General features: G+C 35.3%; 1 protein-coding gene across 1 annotated transcript in view; it reads right to left on the bottom strand.

Annotated features, from left to right (window-relative positions):
• Positions 1-26,831, bottom strand: part of LOC150018872 (putative ATP-dependent RNA helicase DDX10) — a 324,877-nt gene that overhangs the window by 129,087 nt on the left and 168,959 nt on the right. The window contains exons 14-15 of the mRNA XM_090265897.1: positions 8,903-9,022; positions 5,941-6,102 (exon numbers count right to left, since the gene is read on the bottom strand). Of these exons, the coding sequence (XP_090122023.1) occupies positions 5,941-6,102; positions 8,903-9,022 (282 nt within the window). The remainder of the gene's footprint in view (positions 1-5,940; positions 6,103-8,902; positions 9,023-26,831) is intronic.

The raw sequence follows: 26,831 nt of genomic DNA, 5'->3' as shown, positions 1-26,831 counted from the left end.
CTCCTCGTTGCGCGCAGCCTCTGCACGTGACGTACCTTGCCTGACCGCGAGCCTCCAGGCTAGGCGGTCGTCTGCTTGAATTTCCCATGTGTTGAGATTGATGGAGCATTGTGTCATGTCCTTTTTGCAGATGTCTTTGAACCGCAGTTTTGGGCGCCCTGTCATCCTCTTGCCTTCTGCTAGCTCGCCGTAGAGGAGGTCTTTGGGGATACGGCCTGCATCCATTCTTTTGACATGGCCGAGCCACCTGAGGCGTCTCTCGCTAAGAACTGCATGCAAACTGCTCATATTGGCTCGCTTCAGCACCTCGGTGTTGGGGACCTTATCCAGCCAGGCGACATGCAGGACGCGTCGCAGGCACCTCATGTGGAAGCTGTTGAGTTTCCTTTCGTGCCTTGCGTAGGTGGTCCACGTCTCGCTGCCATAGAGGAGAGTGCTGAGTACGCAGGCTTGGTAGATGCGCAGTCTGGTTTTCTCAGTGACCCTCCCCTGTAAATAAGCTTTATTCATAAGGTCATTTTAGAATTAGGCATTAGATGCTTAGTCCCTTGCCCTCATGATGACATTTCTGACGTAGTAAAATTTCCTAAGACCTTATGAGCCACACCAGTCTCTGACAATGCCTTAGACTCTTACTCAAGGCCACAGCTACTTAAAAATGGATTCTGGTCCTAGTAGTAACTAGATAGCTATGCAATGAACATTCATGGAAAGGAAATATTAATATGGGGTACTAAACTGTAATCTATTAACCATTTTTTTATTTCTTGTTCTGGAAACATGAACAATTTCTTTCATTCGTTATTCCTTTTTCAAAATCCTCTACTCCTGTTATCATCCTCCACCTTTTTATTCATTGCTTCAGAGTTACCCTGTTGTAAGAGAATGCCTGATAGTTTGAATTAGGTAGGAACACTGTTGAATAGTTAAAATCAAAGTCTGTATAGTAACAAAGGTCTTGGTAATGAGTCCCAAAGCTGCTAGGGCCCTGGACAAATTACTTGACCCTTCTAAGTCTTAATTTTATCATCTGTAAAATGAGGTAGCTCACTTTTTTCAGAAGTTAGTTTTTAGGATTTAATATGATAATATATATGAAACACTTAGTGCAGGGCCCAAGTAACTAACTGCTACTACTTGTTATTGTTCATATTCTTGTTCTTATGTTTCTAAGATGCCTGATTACTGCTTCCCTCCTTCTTGACTTACCATATAAAATTTATGTTTAAGATACATGCCAACTAAATTCTGTCAACAAAACAGATTTTCTAAAAAGTCCCTTTAATTCTTTGCTAACTTACTAATGTTCATATTAGTAATAAGTAGATCCCAGAGCAATACTGTGCCATCTCTACAAGCACTCCAGAGCCGTATCTTGAGACATGACTGTGTTACCTAAGAACACAATCCAAAAGAGATAGAGCACTCAAGCAAATTTCAAGGGAATGAAAGAGAACTTCCTAATGAATTGCTTCTCTCAACTTTCAGCTGTTATACCAGATATTATCCCCCTAAATACAAGTAATCTTTCAGAACTAAGAATGATGACGCACCACAGAGCAGATTTTCATTTCATTCAATTAAAATCCTTTCAGTAATGTGATCCATGACCCATCTTTCATAGTGCTGATCGAATTATCAGAAAAACACATTGTCTCCATGCAAAAGTAGTGTTTTGCCTTTACAATTCATAATGGCTTTATATACAAAAATTATAGCTTGTGCTGTAATTTTACTTCTGATGAATGGTTTCAAGAGATTCAGCAGAGAAAACAGTCATAGGCCTAGTTAAGTATAATTACTTATGAAGTGCCAGGGGAAGCTAAAGACCAGAATGGTCTCAGAAGAAAATGATGCTTAATGGCTGCATTGAAGCCTTATGAAGAGAAATAAAGCTGCTAACTAAGTAACCCAAAGCAGTTATACAAGGGCCCCAGAGTCTTCCAGGTGTGCAGCTATGAGTTACAACTAGCAGGCAGCTAAAATTCTATTCCCAGTGATGTTGTAATTTTTTTATCCTATAAATTTGTTAAAATTCTTATTGCTCACTTTCTAAATCTTTAGGAGAATGATATTTACTGGAGTCACAGTACAAATTACAGAGTTTTCAGAATTTGGTAGATGAAAATATGAGTCAAGGACAGATGGAATAGCTTGGAGGAAAAAGGTAGAAAAAAAAGAATGGTGAGTCCTACACTACAGAGGCTGAGTACATATTCAAAACAATGATGAAAGGATGTTAATCTTAAAGAGCAGGAGCAAACTACTACTTTGAAACGAAATTACGAAGACTAAATTCACTTATATATTAAATATCTTATCCTTTTAAAACAACAAAAAGAAAAGATAATCATGAAATATTTTGAAAATGCTGAAAGGATACTTCTAAGTTTATGAAAACTTATAAAATTGACACATTTTAAAAAATAATGTGTCAAATACAGAATTATATTGTAGATTTTTATAGTATTTTTTAAATGTAAAATTCATTCAGGTGTATTCCTCATTCATAATTTTGATCAACAGTTTCTTTACTTGTTCCTCTCTTCAATAAGTAAAGTTTAGTCCTAGACCCTAAAGTCAGTATTATAAGTATTCTTTAGGGACATACCACTCTTGTGCATATAGTTTCATAGAAATAACAAAATCATAAGTGGTAGCTTTAAGGGAAACATAATTACAGTTGCCCTGGGTAAAACCTTATGCTTTAAAACTAGGAATTGTCATTATAGTAAGTAATATACTCAGGAAAAAAACACAATTTCAAAACCAATAATGTGTTCAATTAGAGCAATTAAGAGAAAATAATTTGTGCAGGATAATAATATATTTAGTTTTTGAAGTAAAAGTTTAGTAACTTTTGGAAAATAAGGGAACAGGAAAGAATGCTTAACATCAAGCAAGGAACCCAATCTGTCAGGAGAGAACATTACAAATTAAAATTCTAATTTTCAAACAGGAATAATTTCATTCCCATGTCTTACCAACACACACAGAGCCAGATGATCTCTCTGATCATCCGCAACTGACTCCTTGCTTTTTTGGAATAGGAAAACATAGTCCAAATTGGTGACGAGTAATCCCAGGTTACACTAGGCTATGCTAGACTCAGGATTCAAATGCAAGTATTCCACCATGCTCTTCCCATCAAACTTTACACCAAATGTTGAAGCTTGCCATTTAACGCAGTAATCCAGTCCATAGCAGCTTGGTGCATCACTGATTTCAGCACCTGTATTGTGTCCTTGGTGTCCTACTGTAATAAACATACTAATTCCAAAGTGCTCACAAATGTGAAAGTTTCTCTAACTCAATACATAGATACTTATATGGGGAAATAATAACTTTACTAATAAAAATACCAACAAACTAATCATATTTGTGTCAAGAAGCATTTACATTAAAATTGAATAGAACACTATTTTAGTTACTTCCTTGTGCTTTTTTTCAGCCTACATATTTTCAGCCTCTAATATGGAAGGTATGTCATGTGTCACATAGTGCAGAAAATTCCTATTTTATATAAGATAACAACCTTCAGTTTGTTTTTAAAAAGACCTAATGACTACTTTAATTACAGAGGTACTGACATCAAAACCACCCGTCTATAAAGTTCTTGTAATTTCTCTCACAACTATGTCAGCCCAAAAATGCTCTGTTCAACTTTGCTGTGAGATAATCACAGTGACAGTTTAAAAATCCTATGCTACATTTTAACAATGGTCCAAAGAAAATGAATTACTTCAAAGCTCAAAAATAAGTGGAAATAGAAATGCGTAGAATAATATACATACAGTATAGTACCTTTCATGTAACAAAGAGAGAAAATAACAGTATGTATTTCTCTTTAATCCTAATTACATAAAGAAAGTGGAAGGATACATTAATAATTAATAGAAATAGTAACCTACTGGGTAGAGGTATGAATAAGAATGAGGTACAGGCAGAAGTAAGACATTTTTGCGATCTTCATTTTGAAACAATATGAACATACTATTCATTTCAAAAATTTTCATGTAAAAAAAAAGAGGTTTCAAAAACCTTTTGTTCAGTGACAGAAAATCCATAGTTAAGTATGATTTCATTGTAATTTTCCTGAGGACAGAGAAACACATGTACTTTAAAGTATTCTATCTTTACAGTCTCGTGCAGAAATGTGTAATTATTATGTATGAGTAGTCAATTTGAAATTAAGTTTCTAAAGGATTCAGAAATAACATTCCACTAACTGAATACAGCAGAAACTTTCACACATGAGGGGAAAGGGGTGAAAGGGAAGACGGGGGGGGGGGGGGGGATATTAAATTCTTCACATTTCTTTTACTGCTGGCTACAATTTAAAAATAAGGAATAAAATGTTCTTATGCTCAATCTTCCCCTGTATAAATAAATACTCAAAGTAGACTATGAACTGACACAGGACAAGCTACCGACACTCTTAATATTATTAAAAATTTTAGTTCCATTTAAAGTACTATACTAAAAGCAGCAATACAGAAAATGTTCACTTCTCTCAGTACATAAATATCCAAGAACCGCAACCAGTGTATTTCAGGTTCATTAGTTCTCCCTATTTCTGAAATGATTTTTCACAATTCATTTCTATCCCTGAAGCTACCCTTCAATATCTACTTTTTTTCTTATTCACCAAATGCTATGGTGAAGCTGCATCAAATTTAAAGAAATAAGGATTGCTGTTCTTCAAAAAAAATTTTCTAGGTCATTAAATAGTTACAAGGTCAAATAGGACTCAAAACCCCCAGGAATCCTTCTCAGGATACAGTTAATAATATCTTCAGTGAATAGTTTAAATGTTTCTTAATACAGAACTTAATATTATAGCAGTGATTCTTGGGTATGATGTTTTAGTTCCTTAAAATCATTCATTGTCTCAGTAGTATGCTGCAGAAACATCTTTAAAAATGTAAATATGTTTTATTTCATTAAATGACTTCTTTTATCTAGGAAAATGTCTATTTTCATGGAAATTAAGTAGTGTAAATAGATAGCAATATCACAACAAGAGAAAACTGCCAAGTTTAAGGCCGATGGGGCACATGCATATTATATAGACGCACTCTCTTACAAGGTTTCCTTTTCCTTTTAATAAAGTAAGTTTAATCTTATAACAATTACCAAGTAATTGTGCCATGGGAAAAAAATGTAACTTTTAAGATGAAGCTTAGCACGATACTAATGTCACTCAAACGGGTGGCTACTGAAACAAACTGTGGTACATCCATAACATGGAATACTATTTGGTGAGAGAAAGAACAAAGTACTGATACACACAACAACTTGGATGAATAGACACAAAGAATTACGCTGTGTGAAAAAAGTCAATCTCAAAAAGCTACATGCTATGTTTCACTTCTGAAATATTCCTGAAGTGACAAACTAGAAATGGAGCACATGGGATCTCTCTGTATTACTTATAATAACTACATGTGCAACTACAATTATCTCAAATTTAAAACTTTATTTTTAAAAAATTTTTAATTGATTTGAGAGAGGGAAAAAGAGAGGGGAGGGAGCGGGAGAGAGAAATATCAATTTGTTGTTCCACTTGTTTTTGCATTCATTGGTTGCTCCTTGCATGTGCCTGACTGAGGATCAAACCCACAGCCTTGGCATATCAGGACAACATTATAATGAACTGAGCTACCCAGGAAGAGTTCAAAATTAAAACTTTAATTAAAAAAAAAAATTAATATTATTTGGGTCACCACAACCAAAAGCAGATTTAGGTGACATTCTCAAAAACCAGTCAACATACAAAGCCTCTAGCAATCGAAAGAAGGAATAGATAAAATGACACAACAGCCACAGAAAAAGAAGTGATAGAGAAAATTTAAAAAAATGATTATTAATGAATATCTAGGTATGTATAGGAACATATTAAATTTCACTCAGTATTAATTCGTGATGGAAAAAGCTTACCCGATGCTTTGCCTTAATTTTCTTCCTATATTCTTCTTTGTCAAATTTGTCCTCTTCTTGAAGCCTCTCCTTTGCTTTATCTAAGTTGATCCCACCAGCATCGTCTTCCTCCTCAGTCCCCTTCGAGACAGACTTCTGCATCTGTGGCCACTGCTGAACCAACTGCAGACAGGGAAAAGATTCAGTACGGGATGGGAGACAGAGAACATCTACAGAAAACCATTTCCCTCTGTTTAATGATTTTGAAATAGTGCCTATACACACTATCTTACCACCTATATTTCTTAAACTTTCTAACAAACTTATGATTAAAGTGAGCAAGCCGCAGAGAAGACTGTTTCAGTTAGAGCAATGCTGCCATGACTCAATGAGAGCAAGATAAAAGGAAAATTTCATAAACTAATTTGGAGGAGAAGGCAGTTGCCTCAACAGCATTTCAAACAGTGTTCTTAGGATGCTCCATCCCACCAACCTGAGTCCAGATGATGTGCACAGGGTCACAGGCAGGCTGACCGGCGTGCTCCCTCCCATCAGCTGCCATGGTGCCTGTGTACTTCCATCACTTCTCTCACTGCCCTGGGTTGTTTCACTCTCCTGGATTTCTGACAAGAATTCATTTCTTTGAGGGCAGTCATATGTCTGTTCATGTATTCTCAGAGCCCAACCCAGTATCTGGCACACTTTTGGTGCTCAAAATTGATTGATGGATCACATACCAATTGGTATAACACATAAAGACTGAACTAACTAAGGATAAAGAAGAAAATCTGTTTGGGTTTCACAGATCTGTTCAAATCTACATGATTGTACACATGCAGTGTTTGTACACATATGAGGTGACAGAAGTCAGGGCTCTGATCTGGGAGTTGGGAGACCTGGCACAAGATCCTGACTTTTTCACCAGCCACTGCATAATCCTAAATAAATTACTTATCTCTGGGCATCTGTGTCTTTGCCTGAAAAATAAGGTTTGTTTGACTCAACAGTCTTCCAGGCCTAACACTGTAAAACTAGACAAAAAAACGATTTTCTTATTTTACCTAGTAAGTGGTCACCAGAAGTATTTAAGTAGCTGCCACTGTTTTTGAAAGACTGCTAATTAACCAGCAGGCATATGGAAGTTGAAGGCACACACATCACAGGTATTTAATGTCTCTTCTACCTCTTATCGCCACCAAACATTCTTCAAGAGGAGAGTCTCAACTTTTGGCAACAAATGGGGTTCACGAATGTCCTGCATGAGCAGCCTTGCCAGCAGTCACTGACACTGAATGAAGCAGCATGAGAGGGACCAGCTATGGCAATAAGAGTGCCGTCCACTGCTCTGACTCTTCACCTCTTTTCCTATCTGAGTGAAAAAAAATACATCGCTCTGTGGGCTGAACAAATAGCAGCATTTCTTTTGGAGATTTAGATCAGAATTTTCAATGTGGCTCACACCACAAAGAGCTCCTATCAAAAATAAGTTTACATTGAAACATTTTATAGTTATGGATTTATTCACTTTGGAGCTATTTGGTATGCTAAATAAAAGCAATAACCTTGTTTTACAGTAAGCATCTGATGTAATACATCTATATTCTTGGTTAGCCTTTCTCAGGTGCTGATCTCGTTTTAGTAATTTCATAAAGATTCATTGCTTATCAATTACATAGGCTTCCTCTGCAACTACCAAAACTTTGAATTGCACTTCATTTTATTAATTTTCATATGATTTATACACCATTTCACTCCACATTGTTAGTGCAAATCTGGGCTTCTGAAGCAAAGTTTCCTTCTCCAAAGAAACACCAAATCTTTCTTAACTTCAAAATGAAAAGAATAAATATGTCATTGGAAACAGACTGCTTAGGCAGCACTTATATTAATGATGAGATACCTGATGTGATATATTATAGTGGGTATAAAAAGCTGTTATTTTACTGGGATATTAGACAATGGTTCATTCATTCAACAAACTTTTTGAGGGTTTTGTATGTTAGACATTGTTCTAAGTGCTGAGGACAGAGTAGTGAGCAAAGTCAACAAATAAATTCCCTCCATTTCTTCCAACAACCAAATCAATATAGAATAAATCACTTAGTAAGTGCAATGGGGCAAAAAAAGACAGGGCAGGGAAAAGAGATATGGTAAGTGTGGAGCGCTGTGTGCTGTGATGAAAAGGAAAGCCTGTAGGCTGGTGAAGAGTGAAACCAGGAAATGATATTGAAGAGACCCTACAGTGGTCTATTAACTTGTAGCCATTACTACTTAGGTAGTCACTGGACTTTCTAGATGTCCTTCCTCTTTAAAAGCAAAGATAATATTAAGATGTAATAGAGTGACTTTTCATGAGCAATCTGAGAGTGGTAACCATTGCTTACTCTATGGGCATTTATTTATACTAAGACTAAGGTAATGATGAGAGGAAAACCAGGCACATATTGTGTGAGATTACTTTAAAGCAGAGAATTGCTTCCCATAGCAGGCCAGCAAGTAAGAAACATGCCAATACACAGCAACTAAAATTGAGGAATTGCAAAGCAGAGGCTTTTTAAACCCAGCAAACAAAGTTGTAGCAAGTAGTTGTGTTACTACTTGTACTTGTCCCCATAGAACATGCTGATGGATACCATGACAAGAAAATCTAATCTATAAAAGCAGAATTTAGGAAATTCAAAACCAACTCTGTTGTTATCACCAAGAAGTATCTCTGTATTGTCAATAAAATATTCTTGCCTACAGGTGTATAGTAGATGGAATGCCTGCAGTAACAGTGAAAGGAAATGCCAAGCATATTTTAGAGACACATTTTTTTTCTCATTAGTGAATGGTTAAGTCAGCAGGACAAACTCTTTATAATTCTTGGAACATGTAGTAAATCCTCACTTAACATCCTTGATAGGTTCTGGGGCATAAAGTAAACCGACCTGTTGTAAAACCAACTTTACCATAGGCTAATTGATATAAACAAGAATCTTACCTCTCCTTCATCAGTAAACGTTATTTTCTTATTCACTTTAAAATTTCTCTTCATTACTTTTTTTGCTTCTGCGACCTTGGTCACTTTTTTCTTGACTCTGGATTTAGAAGATTCTTTCTTCTGTGTGAGAATAAAAAAAAGAGATGATTAAATAAATGCTTTATATTAAAAATTGAACTCTGGCAATACACTTTCCAAAACCAAGTGTATCTACTGATCATTGGCTAATGAGAAGCACCAAAAATACTGTCCAGAAATAAAATTATTAGACTTAATAACTAATGATCTCTCCTATGCTAAAGGGGAAAGCGGTTTAAGAGTAAATCAGATGTTAGACATAACCCTTAAATTTTATTCTATAACTAAAAGTATGCTATCCTGATAATGTTGAAGTACCAGAAGCTACATGATAATGTGATAAATGGACATGTAAGATAAATAAAGCTATCTTCCAACTACAAAATAGAGCACATTTTAAAAATACAAAGTCACTGCTTATCTATGCTAAGGGAAGGCTGAGTGAACTATATGAGATAGGAAGTTGCAGGTCACTCCAGAGCCTTTTTCAATTAGTGACAAGAAACAACACCTTTGAGAAAAATTTGGATTATTTTCCTTAAATTAAAGCCAGTAGTACCAGTGGTAGTAATCAGTAAACTAATCAAGGCAGTATCTATTAGACGAGTAGACAGAATAAGTGGTATAAATTAAGAGCATGGAGTTGAATTCAAGCTCTACCACTTAGGAGCAAGGCAAACTGAGGATAATAATACTACCTATCACACAGGATTGTTGGGAGAGTTTAATAATAAATGTAAAACATATAAAATATAAGTGTCAGACAAATCTCAAATATCACTATTATATACTGAGTTCATGCTAGCTAAAGAAATTATATCAACTACAGAGACACTTAATTTGCAAAATCCCAGACTTCAAGCTTCCTAGGTGATTGTCATCTTTTTTTTTTTCTTCTAACTCTGTACCATAGAGAACCACCCAAGGCAAGGTTAGAAAAGAGGACTGATCTAGGACACAAGAATTATCAGAAAATTTGAGATGAAGAGCAATTACAATGGCCACATTATGGTAATAAGTATGCACCAAAAAAACCCAATTTATTTAACAAATTAACTATTATTAATAATAAATACAAGAATGCTTAAAGATATAACACCATAAAATTCAGAACAACAAATTCACTAAAATAGGTTTCTGATAAGCTATTAATAAATTATATTCCCAGCTAATGATAAAATCAGCTAGCACATCTGAAAAAATATTATGACTTAAATACAAAAATATTTTGACACTGATGTTTCTCTTATGTGGGTATTATTAGCACTAGTTTTATATTCCTGGTTCTTGGTACATGCAAGCTATAGTATCAGACAACTTAAGAATCTGCTAGAATTCTTAAAATGCTTATAAAAAATTAATCTCCTCTGAAATAACTAATTTTTATTAATCAGACAGACATCAATGTGCTATAATCTCTATACCTACATTTGACAGGATTTCTACAGAGATTAAGTTTGTTTTAGATTTAGATTTCTTCTTGGTCTGCTGCATGGGCAACAGCAGACCCTCCTTATCACCCTGCCCAGGCTCTGTAGCTTCAGCTTCACTGGAGAGGACACTCCAGCGTCATTGCAAGATGTCGATTCAACACGGGAGGAGACAGATACCGTGTCACTCCCGAGTCGGACTGCACAGCCATTCTCGGCGGTGCAGATAGACTCTTAAGAAGCTACACCATCGTCTCTCGAGGCGGACGGCTGCCGACGACGACGAGATTTCTTCTTGCCATAGGGTACCCCATTTCCTCCAGCCCCTGGGAGTCCCTGACTGCATGAATGTTAACATCTGATAGCATATGGCCCTCCCTCACAACCCCCTTCCCACCACTGTGCTCTAAGATACATTATTATACTCTTCTTCAGGAAATATTACCTCATTTCCTGATCTGGCTTCTGAGAGTAAATGAGTATTGTGTGATAGTAAAACTCCTAAATTAAAGGGACTAGCGTGGCAGAAAGCATGTCAACTGAAGTAAGTTGCTACCAGTATGACACCTTATGAACACAAGGCATTTTAATAAGACCCATTACTTCCTTCCTCCCAATCATTACTTCTACAACTTTCTCCCCACAAACACTTATTAAAAAACACCACCAACATGACCACCAGGGTTGGTGCCAATGTTACTGACTCCTACTGGATCTGGATCTTCTTGGTTTTAGGTCAGGTCAATTCTTAAAGATCCTGAATTGGCTGACAGCCTGTCATTAGACCTCATAGTGAGAATGCTGATGGAACAGTGCAAACTGAGAGGCTCATTATGACGTAAAAATAACAATTACACAGGAGTAAGTTATAATCGCTACTGAAAAACAAAAAATATTGGAGAACAACGGGAGCAAACTTTCTGAGGAAGACAGTTTGAGTTAACATGGGTCTAAACATTTGTCAAAACTCATCAAATGTTACACTAAGATTAGTGCATTTTATTGTTGGTAAATTTCTACCTCCAAAGAGTCCTGTAAGCAAATATTGAACTTTGGTTAATGCAAGGCAAGCTGAATTATCAATATATGGGAGAAAATATAGTGATGTTGGCAACTTACTCTGAAATGCATTAAATAAAAAGGCATGATGAATGAATAGGAGAATTGCATATGAAGGCAATATAATAAAAGGTTAATTGCAGAACATGAGTGGTGGGTATTTGTGTGTCCAAAAGTACAGTTTTTTGAACTTTTGTGCATGTTTAAAACTATTTGTAATAAAATATAAAAGCCAGTCATTGGAACAAGAGAAAAAGTCACAAAGCAAAAATACCAATAATTGTCAGAGCAGAATCCAGATCAGTCAGGAAAACAATCCTGGAGAGTAGAAGCATGGAATGATGCAGGTCTACTGGAAGAGCTTTAGGGAAATACATGAAACCACTGAAATTATATAACAAAATCTGGGGATGTTTACATCTTTGCATTTTTATGGTTTATCATGGTTTCTAAATGGGATCTGTGATCTCTTCCTCAAAAAATAAAAAATAAAAGAAAAAGATTAAATTTTTGTTTGTTTAAGGGAAGCCACTGAAAGAAGGAACTGAAATGGAAACATGGGTGAAAAGATATGTATCACATTTCCCCAATAGGCATAGCTTTGCTCTGATACTCTAGAATTATTCTTCACTCAAATATGCACTGAGTATCATCAACCCACAAGACACATCTGAGTCCATACTGGGATCCCAGTAGTGAAAAAGACAGGTGGACTCGCAACCCGCATTGAACCTTACTCTTAACAGAGAAAAAATAAGAAACAAACCAGTAGAAAATATTACTTAATCACAAATATAGTAGTACTCAGAAAAAATACACAGGAAGATGAATGAATCAATGTAAGTGCTTGCCCAGCTAAGTAGAGGAAGTCAAGGAAAACTTCCTTTTGAGGGACAAATGTCTGAACTGGGTAGCAAACAACTAAACACCACTTACTGCATTACTGGCACACCAGCGATGAAAAACACCTTCTGCATGTCCACTGATAGTGTGTTTCACATGTGGCTTACAAGAGTCTTAGCTCAATGTCATTCTTTTGAATATTAATTTTAACAGGTAATAGATGCTCACTTATTTTATAAAGAATATTCAGTTAAACTGTCACTAATGTCCTCTTCAGCCACCTCCATTTACTTCCTGAGAAGCAAGCACTGTTACTAGCTTTTCCTATATCCTCCCAGAGACATACTACCCATATGCAACTATGTATGGACACCAAGAACTCATAAAAGAGCTACCCCTCAATGAATAGCCTTGCATATAAATCTTCATATATGTGTGTGTTTATATATCTAGGATAAATCTCTAAAATTAAAGCACTCAAATGTATTTACAAATAAGCCTCCAGAGAAGTTATACAAATTTATACTCGCACAAAAACTTGAGAGGAACTGATTCTCCACATCTACTCAAATATAAAATATGTTATTAGGCTTTATGTTAGCCAGTCAACTAGGTGAAAAAAATATCATCTCAGCAAAGTTTTAATTTGTATTTGTACAAAGGCACTTTTTCTTGTGCATTGTATATGTTCTTTGCCAGGATTTATTTTATGATTCCTGGTATTTTCTTTATTAATTTGTGGAATCTTTTCATTTGTTAAAGATGGGTTAACATTTTCTCCCACATCATCATTTATGTTTAGACTTTGACATATGTAGTAATATTTTGTTTTACTTTGTTCTTTTTTTTTGACATGCATATATTTTTAACTGTTATGTACTACATTATTTAAGTAATGCAATTTTCTGAATTTGTGACGTAACTTGAAATGCTTTTCTAACTAAAAGAATTTTTAAAAATAAATTTAACTCCTTAAAATACATAATATACTTAAAAGTTTCAGCACTGGTTCTTGGACAAGAAAGAAAGTGCTTATTAATAATTATATATTTCTATTCACGAAGTCACAAAAAAATAAAGTACACCACAGTTAGGGAAGAGTTCTATTTTGACTATAAAACTATGATTATTGCTACAAAAATGAAATTTGCAGCAACAGAAAGTATTCTGAAAGACTTTCTGACAAGATGTAAAACATCAAAATGCAATTTCCATTTCTATTTCCAGTTCTTCTATAACATGTATGCTAGACTTCAAAATAAAATGCTAAATGGAAAATATCACAAAGTACAGAACTGATAAAACATCAAGTCATTCTCAAGCTCCTGTGATAGCTGAGGTCGACACAAATAACTTGGAAGATAAAGAACAACAACAACCATAACAAAAACAATAAAGGTTCCTATCAGAAGGATCATTTTGGTTTACACTGGCTACAAAAAAATTCAAAATATAATCAGTTAAGAAACCTACCTAAATATAAGCATTACTACTAGATATCCTGGGGGTATGGGGTGTCAAATGGCAAAAAACAAACAGACAAACAAAACAAAGCTTAAGGAGCTGAATGTTAGAAGTAAAGGGAAGGTTACTCTAAAGAAATCAGATTTTTGTTTCCTGAAAGTAGTACCCATATGTGTCACTGAATAACTGGAATTTTTAATAGTAACTGTATCTAAAACTGAAGGAAACCATCAAAATAACTATCAACCCTGGTGGGACTTTATAGATTACCTATTAAGGTTCTAAATCCTTATGTGAAAGATAAGGGCATTTCCTACCATTTATAAACACTGTTGCCTAAAAGTCCAAATGTACTTAACTTGAGATATTTCCAACTGCCTAAATAACCAAACCCCACTAGAACTGATTTCTTAAAAAAAAAGCTGCCTGCTATCCAAGCATATTTTTTCTGTCATTCTAAATGTACTGAACTATAAAATTTCACACATTCTAATTTTACAGTATAAATTAAGGATGCACTATTTGACATTTTATTTTAAAGCCATCTACAAAATCTTTGCTTAAGAAATATTCTTCTGATGAAAGGTAATGTTGGGCACCTTTCATGTATATATTGGTCATTTGCATATTTTCTTTGGGGGAAAAAAGAAGTCCTTTCAGGTCCTTAGCCCACTTTTTAAAAAAACATTTTATGTATTTATTTTTTGGAGAGAAAGGAAAGGAAGGAAAAAGAAAGGAAGAGAAACAGCGATGTGAGAGAAACATTAATCAGTTGCCATCTGACCGGGAGGGACCGAATCCTCAACCCAGGAATGTGCCTTGACCCGGAATCGAACCTGGCAACCTTTCACTTATTTAGTGGATGTGACACCGAACCAACTGAAGCCACACTGGTCAGGACCTCTGCCCACTTTTTAATCAGATTAGTTGTCTCTTTGCTTCTGAGTTATATGAGCTCCCTATGTATGTTAGATATTATTTCACACTGTATATGTATACAAAAACATCACATTGTATACTTTAAATATATACAATTACATGTCAATTATTCTTCAATAAAGCTTGAAAAAAAGAAAAGAAATAAAAATTACCACAAAGTAGAAAAAGTATGTTTGTGAATTCTTTGCAAAAACTATAGTCATAACATAAAAGGGTAGAGAATTTTAGTTTTGCAAGATGAGAAGAGGTCTGGAGATTGGTTGCAATAACAATGTGAATGTACTTAATTAACACTGCTAAACTCAAAAAAGTTAAAATGGTATATTTTGTTATGTGTATTTTATCACAATTAAAAATAAAGTTAACAGCTACCTAGAATGTAACTGGACTTCAATTTAAAATGTTATTACACAAAGTTTGTCTCTTCAAAATTCTTACACAATGTAAACTTAAAACAAAGAATCCTAACATTCCAAAGCATCTGAAGCATGAGGAGCAGGGTGGGCAGTGCAAGGGAAGGGCATTTATAGATCCTCAGATACAGATGAACTAAAGTGATACGATGCAAAAGTGCTTATTTTCTATAAATTATAGAAATAATTTTACAATGATCTAATAAACCCCAGAGGGTTTCTTTAAATGTCCACATTTACCAATTATTTAAAGTTTAAGAAAAGGCAAGCTATAATAAATTTTGGTAATATGCATAAATTAGATCATATTAATAAAATAAAAAATAAAAATTTCAAGAGAATGATGAAAGCCAATGAGGCTACCACCCACATCTCAGTTACCATTATCTCTGGAATTGATTGACATTAGGCTTTTAAATAGGCTTTGCATTCACTCTTGTTCCTTTATAGCAAGCCCTAGTAATCACTTGTCCTCTTGTTTTGTTTTTCCTAATGAATTGTAATCTTCATGAGGATTAAGAGCATTTATATTACATTTGTATCTCCAGGATATCACATAAAGGCTGGCATATAGGAAACATTCAACAATTATTTCTTGAAAGAAGAATTAGTGAATAAATTCTCACTTGAATAAAGCATTACTTCATTTGCTGTTCATTATAACCATGAGTCAAATCTTGTCCCTGATAATCTAAATTAGAAAACTAAAGCTTACAAAAATTCAGCAATTTGTCAAAGGCTGTGTAATATAAACCAAAGTGCATTTGACTTTGTTGTTCATTCTACAATACTTAATTCATAATTCTTTTTAAATCATCTTAAGTCAACATTAATGGGAAAATAAACAATTAAGTATTGCTTATTTCCTTTTCCCCCCAAACCAAAAACTACTTAGACATACCTATACATAGTGATCTCAGCTTTGTCTGGGCTTTTTCCTTCTGGTAATGGAGGATGTAGGGCAGTACCCGTCCACTCAATGTTTTTTGATTGCTAGATTCCTCCTTCAGGATTCCTACTGCCTGAATCCACAGGCTTACCTTGGAATACTCTCCAGAAGCTGTTTTTTAACCTATAAACTCTTCCTGAAAGTGTGTACTTGCTACCTTAACTACTGAACACTTTCAGAAAAATAAGTTTCAGATCTCCAATTCAGTTTCTATTTCCCTCTATCCATTCGCTCATTTTTAATGAGTTCCCTTACCAAATTCTCATTCAAATGCCATTTTTCCAACATATGTCTTCTTTTCTTCATCAATTTCTTTTCATACTTAACATAAAATTTCCCTTGACTTTGAAAAGCCTATCCATCGCATTTCAGTCTAATAACTCTTTAAATCTTTCATTGCTCCCAATTAGCCTAGATAAGATTTCAATGTCTTTTCTCCACCCAAGCCATATTTTACTTTGCTTAGTTTCTTACTTTTCACCCCATTCCCAACTGTTTCAAGGCCACATCTTTGTCTTTTATTATCTTAAATGGTTCCTCCTACCTTTCTAAGCATTTAAACTACTGGAACTCATAACGGATAATTTCGTATTCCTCACTTACAGCCTTAAGAAATTTTCTTTGCTTTACTGTCTAGGCTGTTTACTGTTCTGTTTTGTTAGACAGAAAATATGTATTATTTGCTCCACACCATGCCCCTCAAAATTAAAATCAAAGCCAGATATTTCCTGTTTGTTAACAAAATTATGAAACCAGTCACATTTTGCCTTAGAATCCTAATTTTTAACCTGCCACTTTTAATAAATATTTCTATATTTGGAAGAAGGCAGCTGGAAGCAATGTAAAGAAATGCAGCTTGATACAGACTTCTTTGCCTCTCTAGACTTTAAAAAAATTACAGTATGGATTTATTTCTAACTTGTGTGCAAATTGGCTGCATCCATTTCTGTTGTCCATCACAACTTTTAGAATCCTTCTCGCCCTGGCCATTGTGGTTTGGTTGGTGAGTCATCTCGTGAAGAAAAAGGTTGTGGGTTCGATTCCCACTCAGGACCCACATCTAGGTGGTGGGTTCAGTCCCTGGTTGGGGCGCGTGCAAGAGGCAACCGATCAATGTTTCTCATATTCATGCTTTTAACCCTCTCTCTCCTTCCTTTCCCATCTCTCTAAAAATCAATAAGTATGTCCTCAGGTGAGCATAGATTTTTTTTAAAAAAAGAATTCTTCTATACCTTAGAAATATTACAAGCCACATATTAAACAAAACAGTAGTATAAAAAGGAAAACTAATTGTGTCACATAGCCAAGGAGTTAACAGGGTTAAGGGAGACTTACTATATAAGTGAAGCAATATGGCAGTAATGAATGAAGTTACAAGACCTGGGCAGCATTTCTGAAACTATAGTAAGCAATATGACACTAAAGTATGTCCTTAAGGGAGCATCTGAGCTATCGACACCCCTACTTGCCTTCCAAGTAATACCAGAGACTCGGCAATAATGTAACAGTAGTTAATTTAATCAGAATTGGTTTGACCAAAATGAGAGAACATCAAAATAACATTCAAGGCTAAGAATTCCGTAGCTGGCTCCAACACCTAAAAGAATAACAAATTATTTATTTGGCAGTTTGGTTACTGTGATCTAAAGCAAAGTTTATTAAAATTCTTGTGTCTAATAAGGAAATGTGACATAATACTAATTACTCAGTAAACCAACTTAAAAAACTATATGCAAACACACACATGAACATGATCTGTACTCTAAATTATAAAAACAGAATCTCTATATGATCTAAAGCCTTCACAGAGAATTATAATTAAAGAATGAAGATAAACACTAAACTCAAATTAGACTTGGTACCTGGTTAGTTAAGCCATTTTTGACATTCTGCTTTAAGACATTTAAGAGACGCTTATACCAACCTCCCAGACCCCAATACAAGGTAATCCCTGCTACTGTTTATCCATGGTTCCAGTGTTTGACATCTTCTAACTTTCTGACATTATTATATGACAATATACCTATGAGATGTATCTTAACCGAAAGAGAAATAACAAGCATCATCACCATGCCTTGTCCAAGCCATGTTCACAATTATGTGTACGGTCAAGTTTCCAAGCTCTACCTTCTATTGCATAATAAAGTTAGCACAGCAAAAAGTACTAAATGAAAGGTCACTGAGCAGCCTATATATACCACATTTCAACAAAATGTGCTGGGATGATGTTTAATCACTTAAAATGGGATATTGTTAAAAATATACCATTTATAAAACAGTGGTATGCTAAACCATATAATGGTGATTTAAAATATTGGCATTATTAAGTACAGAACTTAGAAGGATAAAAAGGCTCTAGAAAATCACCAAGGAAATAACATTCCATGCACATGCACATGCAGAGGTTAAGAGAATTTCAAGATCACAGCAGTTAGAAATAGAACTCTTAAATCCCACCAAAAAACCTAACTGTGCTCTCCTTGACACCACATATAACAACAATATCTTCGTCAAAAACATCTCAGAGACTACATTTTCCTTTGAGAATTATAATTTTTCTGAGCAACACTAAGAAACCTCACATAATGAAAATCAAGAGCTGGTCAACAGCAAATCTTTTTTAAATGAAAAGAATCTCTCAAGGAATTATTATTTTTTCTTTTTTTGATTTATTGATTTTTGGAGGGAGTAAGGAAGAGAGATACATCAATTTGTTGTTCCACTTACTTATGTATTCATTAATTTATTCTTGCATGTGCCCTGACCAGGGATCAAACCTTGGCGTATCGAGACGATGCTCTAACCAAACTGAACTACCCACCTCAAGGAATTCTTTTAAAAGTGTTCTGTATTCATAGAAGGACCATATGGCTATGACTAAATTTTACCTCTAATTTTCTCTCTCGAAAGCAGAACATACAGAAAAAAGTATTCTGTCCTTCAATGTTCTACAACTGTGTTTTTTGTTTTTTAAATTCCGGACAAACTGCAGGTTTAGAATGCAGTGATTAATACAATTTTCATCTGCCCTCCTTAGCATTTAAAATTTTTTTTAAAAAGTGACAGCCATTAAAAGCTGTTGACAGGTTTTTGCTCATTTGTTTGTTTTTCCTCCACTTTAGAATGAGTCCCTGCTATTTCATTAGTAAGTCTGTGACACTAAAATGTAATACTTAGAATTACAACGTATTAAAAACTGCTATAAATCACAATTTCCAAAGAATAAAAAGGAATTTTTGCTAGGCTGCAAACTCCATAAGCTATATAGCCAAGAAACCATTTTTTAAAAATCCCTCTCCTTCTTAACTGTCCCACTGACAGACTAGAAAATGCAGAAGCTATTGATATACTTGACATTCTCCCTCAAAAGGCAAATTTGAGTTGATTAAGTAAAATTTGACACTGGCTATCTTCTGAGACCTTTTCTCACTTTCTACCCTCAGCCATTTCAGTGATATCTTGTGGTACTTCTTAGACTCTACTTCTATTTTTAAGAAATTCTTCTTCTATTTTACCCCTCTTAGATACTAATTTCCCTGAGGACGGGGATTTTTGTCTTACCCTTTAATTCTTAAAGTACCTAAACTGTGCCTGAACAAATCACTAATTATTTGTGAAGCTGAGCTGAGCCTAGGCAAATCAAGACCAATTTTCACTGGGAGCATTCATTTAAGGACTCTGAACTTGCTTACGAGTCATTCAAAGACATTAACTTGCTTAAATAGCACGGAGATAAACAAACATATAATATTTCACATTTAATTTGACACTTATTTGTTGAGAAAACAGATTCACTGACCCTGGGCAATAAAGTGTGATGCAGGAAGTAGAACTGTCTGAAATGCTGTCAGGAATCGGTGAGCTAAAATCACTCCTCCATCCCTTTCTCCCAGCAGGAGAGGCTGTTATCACGCTCAGCTTCAGACAGGACCATGGTGTCTTCTCTTAGAAAGGCAGAGCAGTTCCCCATTGGCTCCAGGTCGCCACATTCTGGACAGATGAATTTCTCACATGACTACAGGCTATACTATCTGGTTCCCAACTAGTTTGTGCGACTATTCACTGATAAGGTTGAACCTACATCTTGTCTATAACAAGGGGGAATAACATGGACAGGATACCTTCGCTGGAATGAAAATCTATGTTCTATATATTGAGGGCAAACTGTCAAAATTCTGTGATCCCTTTGTGTAGAATAATAAGGAGACTGAGAACTCATGCCTCCAGTCTTGCTGATGCTGGATTTTCTCCATAAAATGCACCCCCCTTTTTCCCAATAAAGCTTATTCCTTAATCCATGCCATAATAGTGTTTAATCTGTACTAAGCTCCAATGTATGACAAGTGACAATGCAGATGAATTCACCTGGCAAATCAAAGGTATTAAACTTCTTTGAGTTTACAGAACAGTAATTAGAGGTGCCACCTGCCAGACACCATGCTTGATGTTTAATATTTGATTTACTCCTCACAACATCCCTTTTGAGATATTTGCCTGTGTCTTACAGTGATGAAACTGACAATAAAACAAGTTAAACAATTATCCAGTTAAAAGGGACAGAAGCAGCCTCTAAACACAGGCTCAAACTTCAAAATCTATATTCTCAAATTAAAAGTGTGTGCTTTTCTTGGGACTCCACAATGTCACTGATTAAAATAAACCCTAGAAACACTGTTTGTAGGAAGGGTTAGTCTAACACCTCAAATGCTGGAGCCCATAAGCTCCCTCAAATATAGACATATAGTTTCTACTTAAACAAATCTTTTGAGAGAGAATTCACTAAATAAAGAAAACACGTACCGCATGACAGCACCTATTGTTATCTTTCCTGTATAGTTTTTAAAGAATAAATTACATCAATAGAAAACAATGAGGAAAGTTGCTCTTTTCACTAAAAAATTCATGTAGTTTCCAAACAAAATTAGCAATTCACATTGGTCAAAATCTCAATCTAAATGCTTTTTCTTGTAAGTTCCAGTGTTACCGTTGAGAGGTCTATGCTGGCACTGAACAAAGACAGATTGTATTTTCTTATGTCACTGTAGGAAATAGTAATTACAGATAGAGGTGAAATAAAGTTGGGAGATTGGAAAGGTAGTAAGTGTTCTGTGACAAGCTTCACGGAAAACTATGCTGCCTCCTGAGACTCAATGGTTTGGCTGAACTAAGTGGCTGGGTTGGTGAAGAACGGGGTGGTCTGTGGGCTTCACTTTAAAACTGGTTTCTCTTTTCTATTCTAATGGCTTAGACAGAAAGAGCCCAGAGGTCTGAGAGGGGGGGAAACCTAAAATATTTCCCTCAGTCCAAACTAAGTATAATGGGCAAAAGGGTTTTGGACAGGTGAGATGTACCTGGCACACCTTCCTCCAAAGAAACCCTTCTTTTCCCTAATGTGGGACATTGAAAAATTAATACCTGTCTTTTGTCATCTAGTGCTTACGGATTGAATGATGTCCTTTAACCCTGTTGCCCCCAGAATACAACAAGGATGCCAGCCTGTTAAACCAAGCATGCTGTTGTCCAGAGACAGCCAACCAACCTGGAGTCTGCACTATCCTTCCCTTTGTGGGAAGGCCACCCTCCCCTCCACACCCCCACTCTTATTAGGGATTTCTTGACGCAAGGGTAGGTAGGACGACGACCATGTCCAGCTTGAAGCAGCTAGAGGAGCTCGAGACCTTCGTCCATTGTCCTTTATAAGATTGTAAAGGGTCTTAAGTCTGAGAGGGAGGGATTGTTACTTTTTATTGTTAAAATATTTAACTAATTAATTAATTATTTAAAAAAGAAAAGAAGAAGAATATATGAAAGGGTGAGCCATGGGCATGGACTTGGGGAGGGGATTGTCGGGGAAGGGGGGTGCTGGGTGGAGGGGAGCAAAGGGGAAAAAATTGGAACTATTGTAACAATATAATCAATAAAATATACTTAAAAAAAAAAGAAAACTATGGGGCAAAAACAGACAGGATGTATAGAACAAAACAGGAAAGGACAGCCTTGTAGAGTTAAAACAGTTACAGTAATAAAAGGAGACAATTTGAAAACAAAATCACAAGAAAGGAACGAGTTATTTAGTAAAAATTCTAACATAAAATGAATCTTAGGAACTCAGTGTGGTCATTTCCATATGTTATCACTGACAAACATTATTTACATCATATTCTAGACTGTTTCAAAAAACCTGAATTATAAGCCATATAATTTATTTATTTTTATTTTTGTTTTTCAATTACAGTTGTCCCATTTTTCCCTCATTGCTCCCCCCCACCCAGCCCACCCCTTCTCCCACAATAATATCCCCCCCGTTGTCCACGTCCATGAGTCATTTATACACGTTCCTTGACTAAAGCTTTCCCTTACTTATCCCCCTTCTCTCCCTTCTCCCTCCCCACTATTGACTGCTACTCTGCTCTTTGTTCTATTTAGTTCCTTTGTTTGTGTTGTTCTTTAGTTTCCTGTATTAGGTGATATCATATGGTATTTTTCTTTCTTTGCCTGGCTTATTTCACTAAGCATAATTCTCTCTAGTTCCATCCATGTTGTCGCAAATGGCAGGAGTTCCTTCTTTCTTTCTGCTGCATAGTATTCCATTGTGTAAATGTACCCCAGTTTTTTGATCCACTCATCTACAGATGGGCACTGAGGCTGTTTCCAGCACTTAGCTATTGTAAACAGTGCTGCTATGAACATAGAGGTGCATAAGTTCTTTTGAATTAGGGTTTTAGGATTTTTCGGGTATAATCCTAGCAGTGGAATCGCTGGTTCAAAAGGCAGTTCCATTTTTAGTTTTTTGAGGAAATTCCATACTGTTTTCCACAGTGGCTGCACCAGTCTGCGTTCCCACCAACAGTGCAGTAGGGTTCCCGTTTCTTCACATCCTCACCAATACTTGTTTGTTATTTGTTGATGATGGCCATTCTGACTGGTGTAAAGTGGTATCTCATTGTGGTTTTTATTTGCATCTCTCTGATGGCTAGTGATGTTGAGCATTTTTTCATGTGTCTAATTTAAAGGATCTGGATGGATCATAAATAAATAAAAGCAATAAATAACTTAATAATAACCTCATAAAAGATTTAACTCAAACTAATTTTAAACACATTTAATTCCATTCTAATCAAGTAAACAGGTTGAACTGATGGGAATTTTCTCTATTAAAATGCAATTAATTCTCCATTACATATGTTAAGATTTCTGGAGTTATGATATTATGAAACTCAATAATAATTTGCCTCATTAATTCTGAATCAGAGATGCTGGATGTCAAAAATTCCTAATAAAGACTACAAACTACCATAGAGTAACTTGGTAAAATACTAAAGGCATGGTATCTGGCTAATTTTCAACTTGCTTTGGAATAAGATACTATTTTAAGAATAATGAGTAAGCTGCATTTCACTGCTCTTTCAGAAAAGAGACGTACCTTGAAAATCCTGTTAAAATAACTCTACATTTCTCAGAGAAGCGTGCAGGCATTTTGGGTAGAAGACGCAAGAGAGGGAAGAATTATAGATGTGTATGAGTGTCTTATCAGTTAGTTTACAGAAAGTTGTTTTCCCTGAACTTTATCCAGGCATCATCTCTCCAGTTTACTTTAAAAATAGGTATTAACCATTGCCATAAAATATTTATTATTTTATGTCTTGTAGGACAGTTGTTGAATTGCAAGAAAAAGCTGTGGTTCTTGGAGTAGAAGAATGTTTTCTTCTGATGGAAAAGGTGTTACTTTGGTTTTAGCAGTTAAGATCACAGAGCCAAATTCCTGATCTATATTAAAGAACAAAGCCTTAAATAACCTGCATATTAAATTTCCCACCAGTCATTTCTACTCTATACTTTGCATTCTTGATATTTTCCATTTTATCACATTTAGAAGTATTTTTAAGCTACTTCAAATTCCCTGTGGGATTAGAAGGGATAAAGTATAATTAAAATGAATAAAGGAAGCTCAGTCATTTATTCAACAAACACTAACTGGGCATCTGTTATACTCCTAGTCCTATCCTAGGCAGTGAGGATATTGTGAAGCTTACATTCTAGTAGGAAAACACACACACACACACACACACACACACACACACACACACACACTACTGTATGTCAAGGAGCTTCAAGTGTTAGAAACAAATAAAGGCAGAGTAAGGGACTAGGGAGTGACTGAGTGGAATTAAGACATTTTAGATAGTGAGAGAAGACCTATCTGAAGAAGGTCCACTTGAGCAGAGGTCTAAATGATATGAAAAAGGAAGTCATCAATGATCTGCATATGACTTCCAATTAAACAGTAAGCACCAAAAGCCCACAAGTGGAAATGAATTTGTTGTTTTCAAGAAAAGAATTTCAGAGTGACTACACAAGAGTAAGCAAAGCAGCAGGCGAAAGGGGAAGTCAGAGACACAGGAAGATTTTGCATTGTGTACGTCCTTGCAGGACACTAGAGTTTGACTTTACTCCAAATATGACAAATAATGAATACTAGTTTTGAGAAACATAACATGATTTGGTTTACTTTTTTGCCCTGCTGTAAGATTACTAGATTTTATAAAACCAGGGAAAAAAGGAAAAAAGAAAACCAATTAAAAAGTTCTACTGGTCTGCATGCAAGGTTCATAGTTTGAATCAGAATAGTAAGTGAAGAACATGGTAGAGTCTAGATATATTTTGAAGGAATAGTACAAGACTGAGTAGAAGTGAGGGATAAATGGTGACAGAAGGAGACTTGACTTGGGATGGTAAATAAACAATACAATATACAGATGGTGTATTATGGAATTGTACACTTGAAATTCATTATGTTGCTAAGCGATGTCACTTCAGTAAATGCAATAAAAATGTAAAGATTAAAAAAAAGAAGAGTAGAAGTGGGAGGCAGAAGAGGATTCGGGAGTAACTCCTAGGTTTTTGGACTGACTGAATGACTGGTGTTAACTATTCATGAGACATAAAATAGTTAATTAAAAGGGATTTAAGGTTAGCAAGAGGGGTTTAGGATATATATTTGGATTCACTGACAAATCCAATGTATCTTTTTGCCTAAGGAACATATGTCGATGGAGACCAGTTTAAGAAGAGCTTCAGGGTCCTCCCTCATTTAAAGATGGAGAAAGAAGGAGGAACCAGCAAAGAAAACCAAGAGAGAACAACCACTTAAAGTAGGAGCAAAACCTGGAAAGTGTGGTGTGCCAGAAGCCATGTGAACACACCCCAAAAAGGAACACTTAAACAAAGAGAAAATGCTGTTGAGATCTTGACTAAGATGAGTCCTGATAGTTGGTTCTTGAATTTGGCAAAATAGGAATTTCTGCTCACCTGAGCAAGAGAATTTTCAGTAGAGTTGTAGGGACACAAAACTGACCAGAATAGCTGCAAGAGGAAATATGCGTTTAGCTAGTGAAAACACTAAGTACAGGTTGGTCTTTCAAGGCATTCTCTTCCTCATCCCCTGACTCTCAAATGGTGAAGGTCCAAAATTCAATTTTAGTATCATTGGAGCTAGACTGCACATACATAATGGGTTACCTTTTTAATAGCTAGGTAGAAATACCTAGTTAACAATTTTTACATTTCCCCCAAAATAATTCAGGATTATACATAAAGAGTTCTCATTATAACATTGTGTTTATCCGGGCAAAATCTGAAGAAAACAAAAAGCATTATAATAAGGATCACATGAGTAAAATGTGTTATATATTCACTTATACAATGGACATAATACAGCTGTTAAATTATGACATACATATATACTAACATGGAAACTTTTCTCAATATTGATTTCTTTTTTTTTTTTTTAAGGTTATAAATCAGCCCCGGCCAGTGTAGCTTAGTTGGTTGGAGTGTTGTCCCATGAAACCAAAAGGTTGCAAGTTTGATTACTGGTCAGGGCATGTGCCTAGCTTGCAGGTTCAGTACCCAGTGAGGATGTGTACAAGAGGCAAGCAATTGATGTTTCTCTTTCAGATCGATGTTCTCTCCCTCTCTCTAAAATTAATAAACATGTCCTCAGGTGAGGATTTTAAAAAAGGTTATATATCAGAACACAGTACCATATCTGTCTGTAATGTTAAATGTACTTGGGGGGAAGGAGGAGAGTGGAGTGCATATACACAGGGAAAAGCTAGAGTACACAAACCAAAAGGGTAACAGTGGTTCTATCAAAGTACATGACAGGATTATGGTTGATTTTTTATTTTCTTTGTTATATATTCCCTTAGTTCTCTAATTTTCAGCAGAATAGCTGACTAGGAAAAATGATTAGTCATAAAAAAGTTTATTTGATGAGAAAAATGTTAAAATAATAAAGAACAAAACTACTTATCCTTCTAGGTGAGCTCTAACGTCATTTAAGGTCTTTCCTGACTCCCCTTTTCTTCCCCAAACCTACAGGGCAGTTGAGGGGCTCTCTTCCACACTCCCAGAGACTATATTATAACAATCAGATTTGTATTACTAACATCAGTAGCACCAAACTCAATAAATAGTGATACATGAAACCAACTAATTAGTAAATATTTGTTGGTTTCACTTATTCATATAACAAACTTATTGCTATACTGAAAATTTCTTCCTAAAGATTAACTTACAATTTACTACAAAAAAAAAAACAAACATAAAATTTATTTTTTAAGTTGGTGTTTTAGACTGATTCTACAATTTGAGAGGTTTTGGTACTCTATAGAGAAACTCTATTTTATGAATCAGAAAATCTGATGCTATATTAGTATTTTTGCAAAGCCATTTTACATTTTGATAGAGTT

Source organism: Furipterus horrens, unplaced genomic scaffold, assembly GCF_987537825.1.
Source record: "Furipterus horrens unplaced genomic scaffold, mFurHor1.1.pri manual_scaffold_2, whole genome shotgun sequence".
In the NCBI taxonomy this organism is placed as follows: domain Eukaryota; kingdom Metazoa; phylum Chordata; class Mammalia; order Chiroptera; family Furipteridae; genus Furipterus; species Furipterus horrens.
This window is presented reverse-complemented; position numbering and strand designations above follow the sequence as displayed.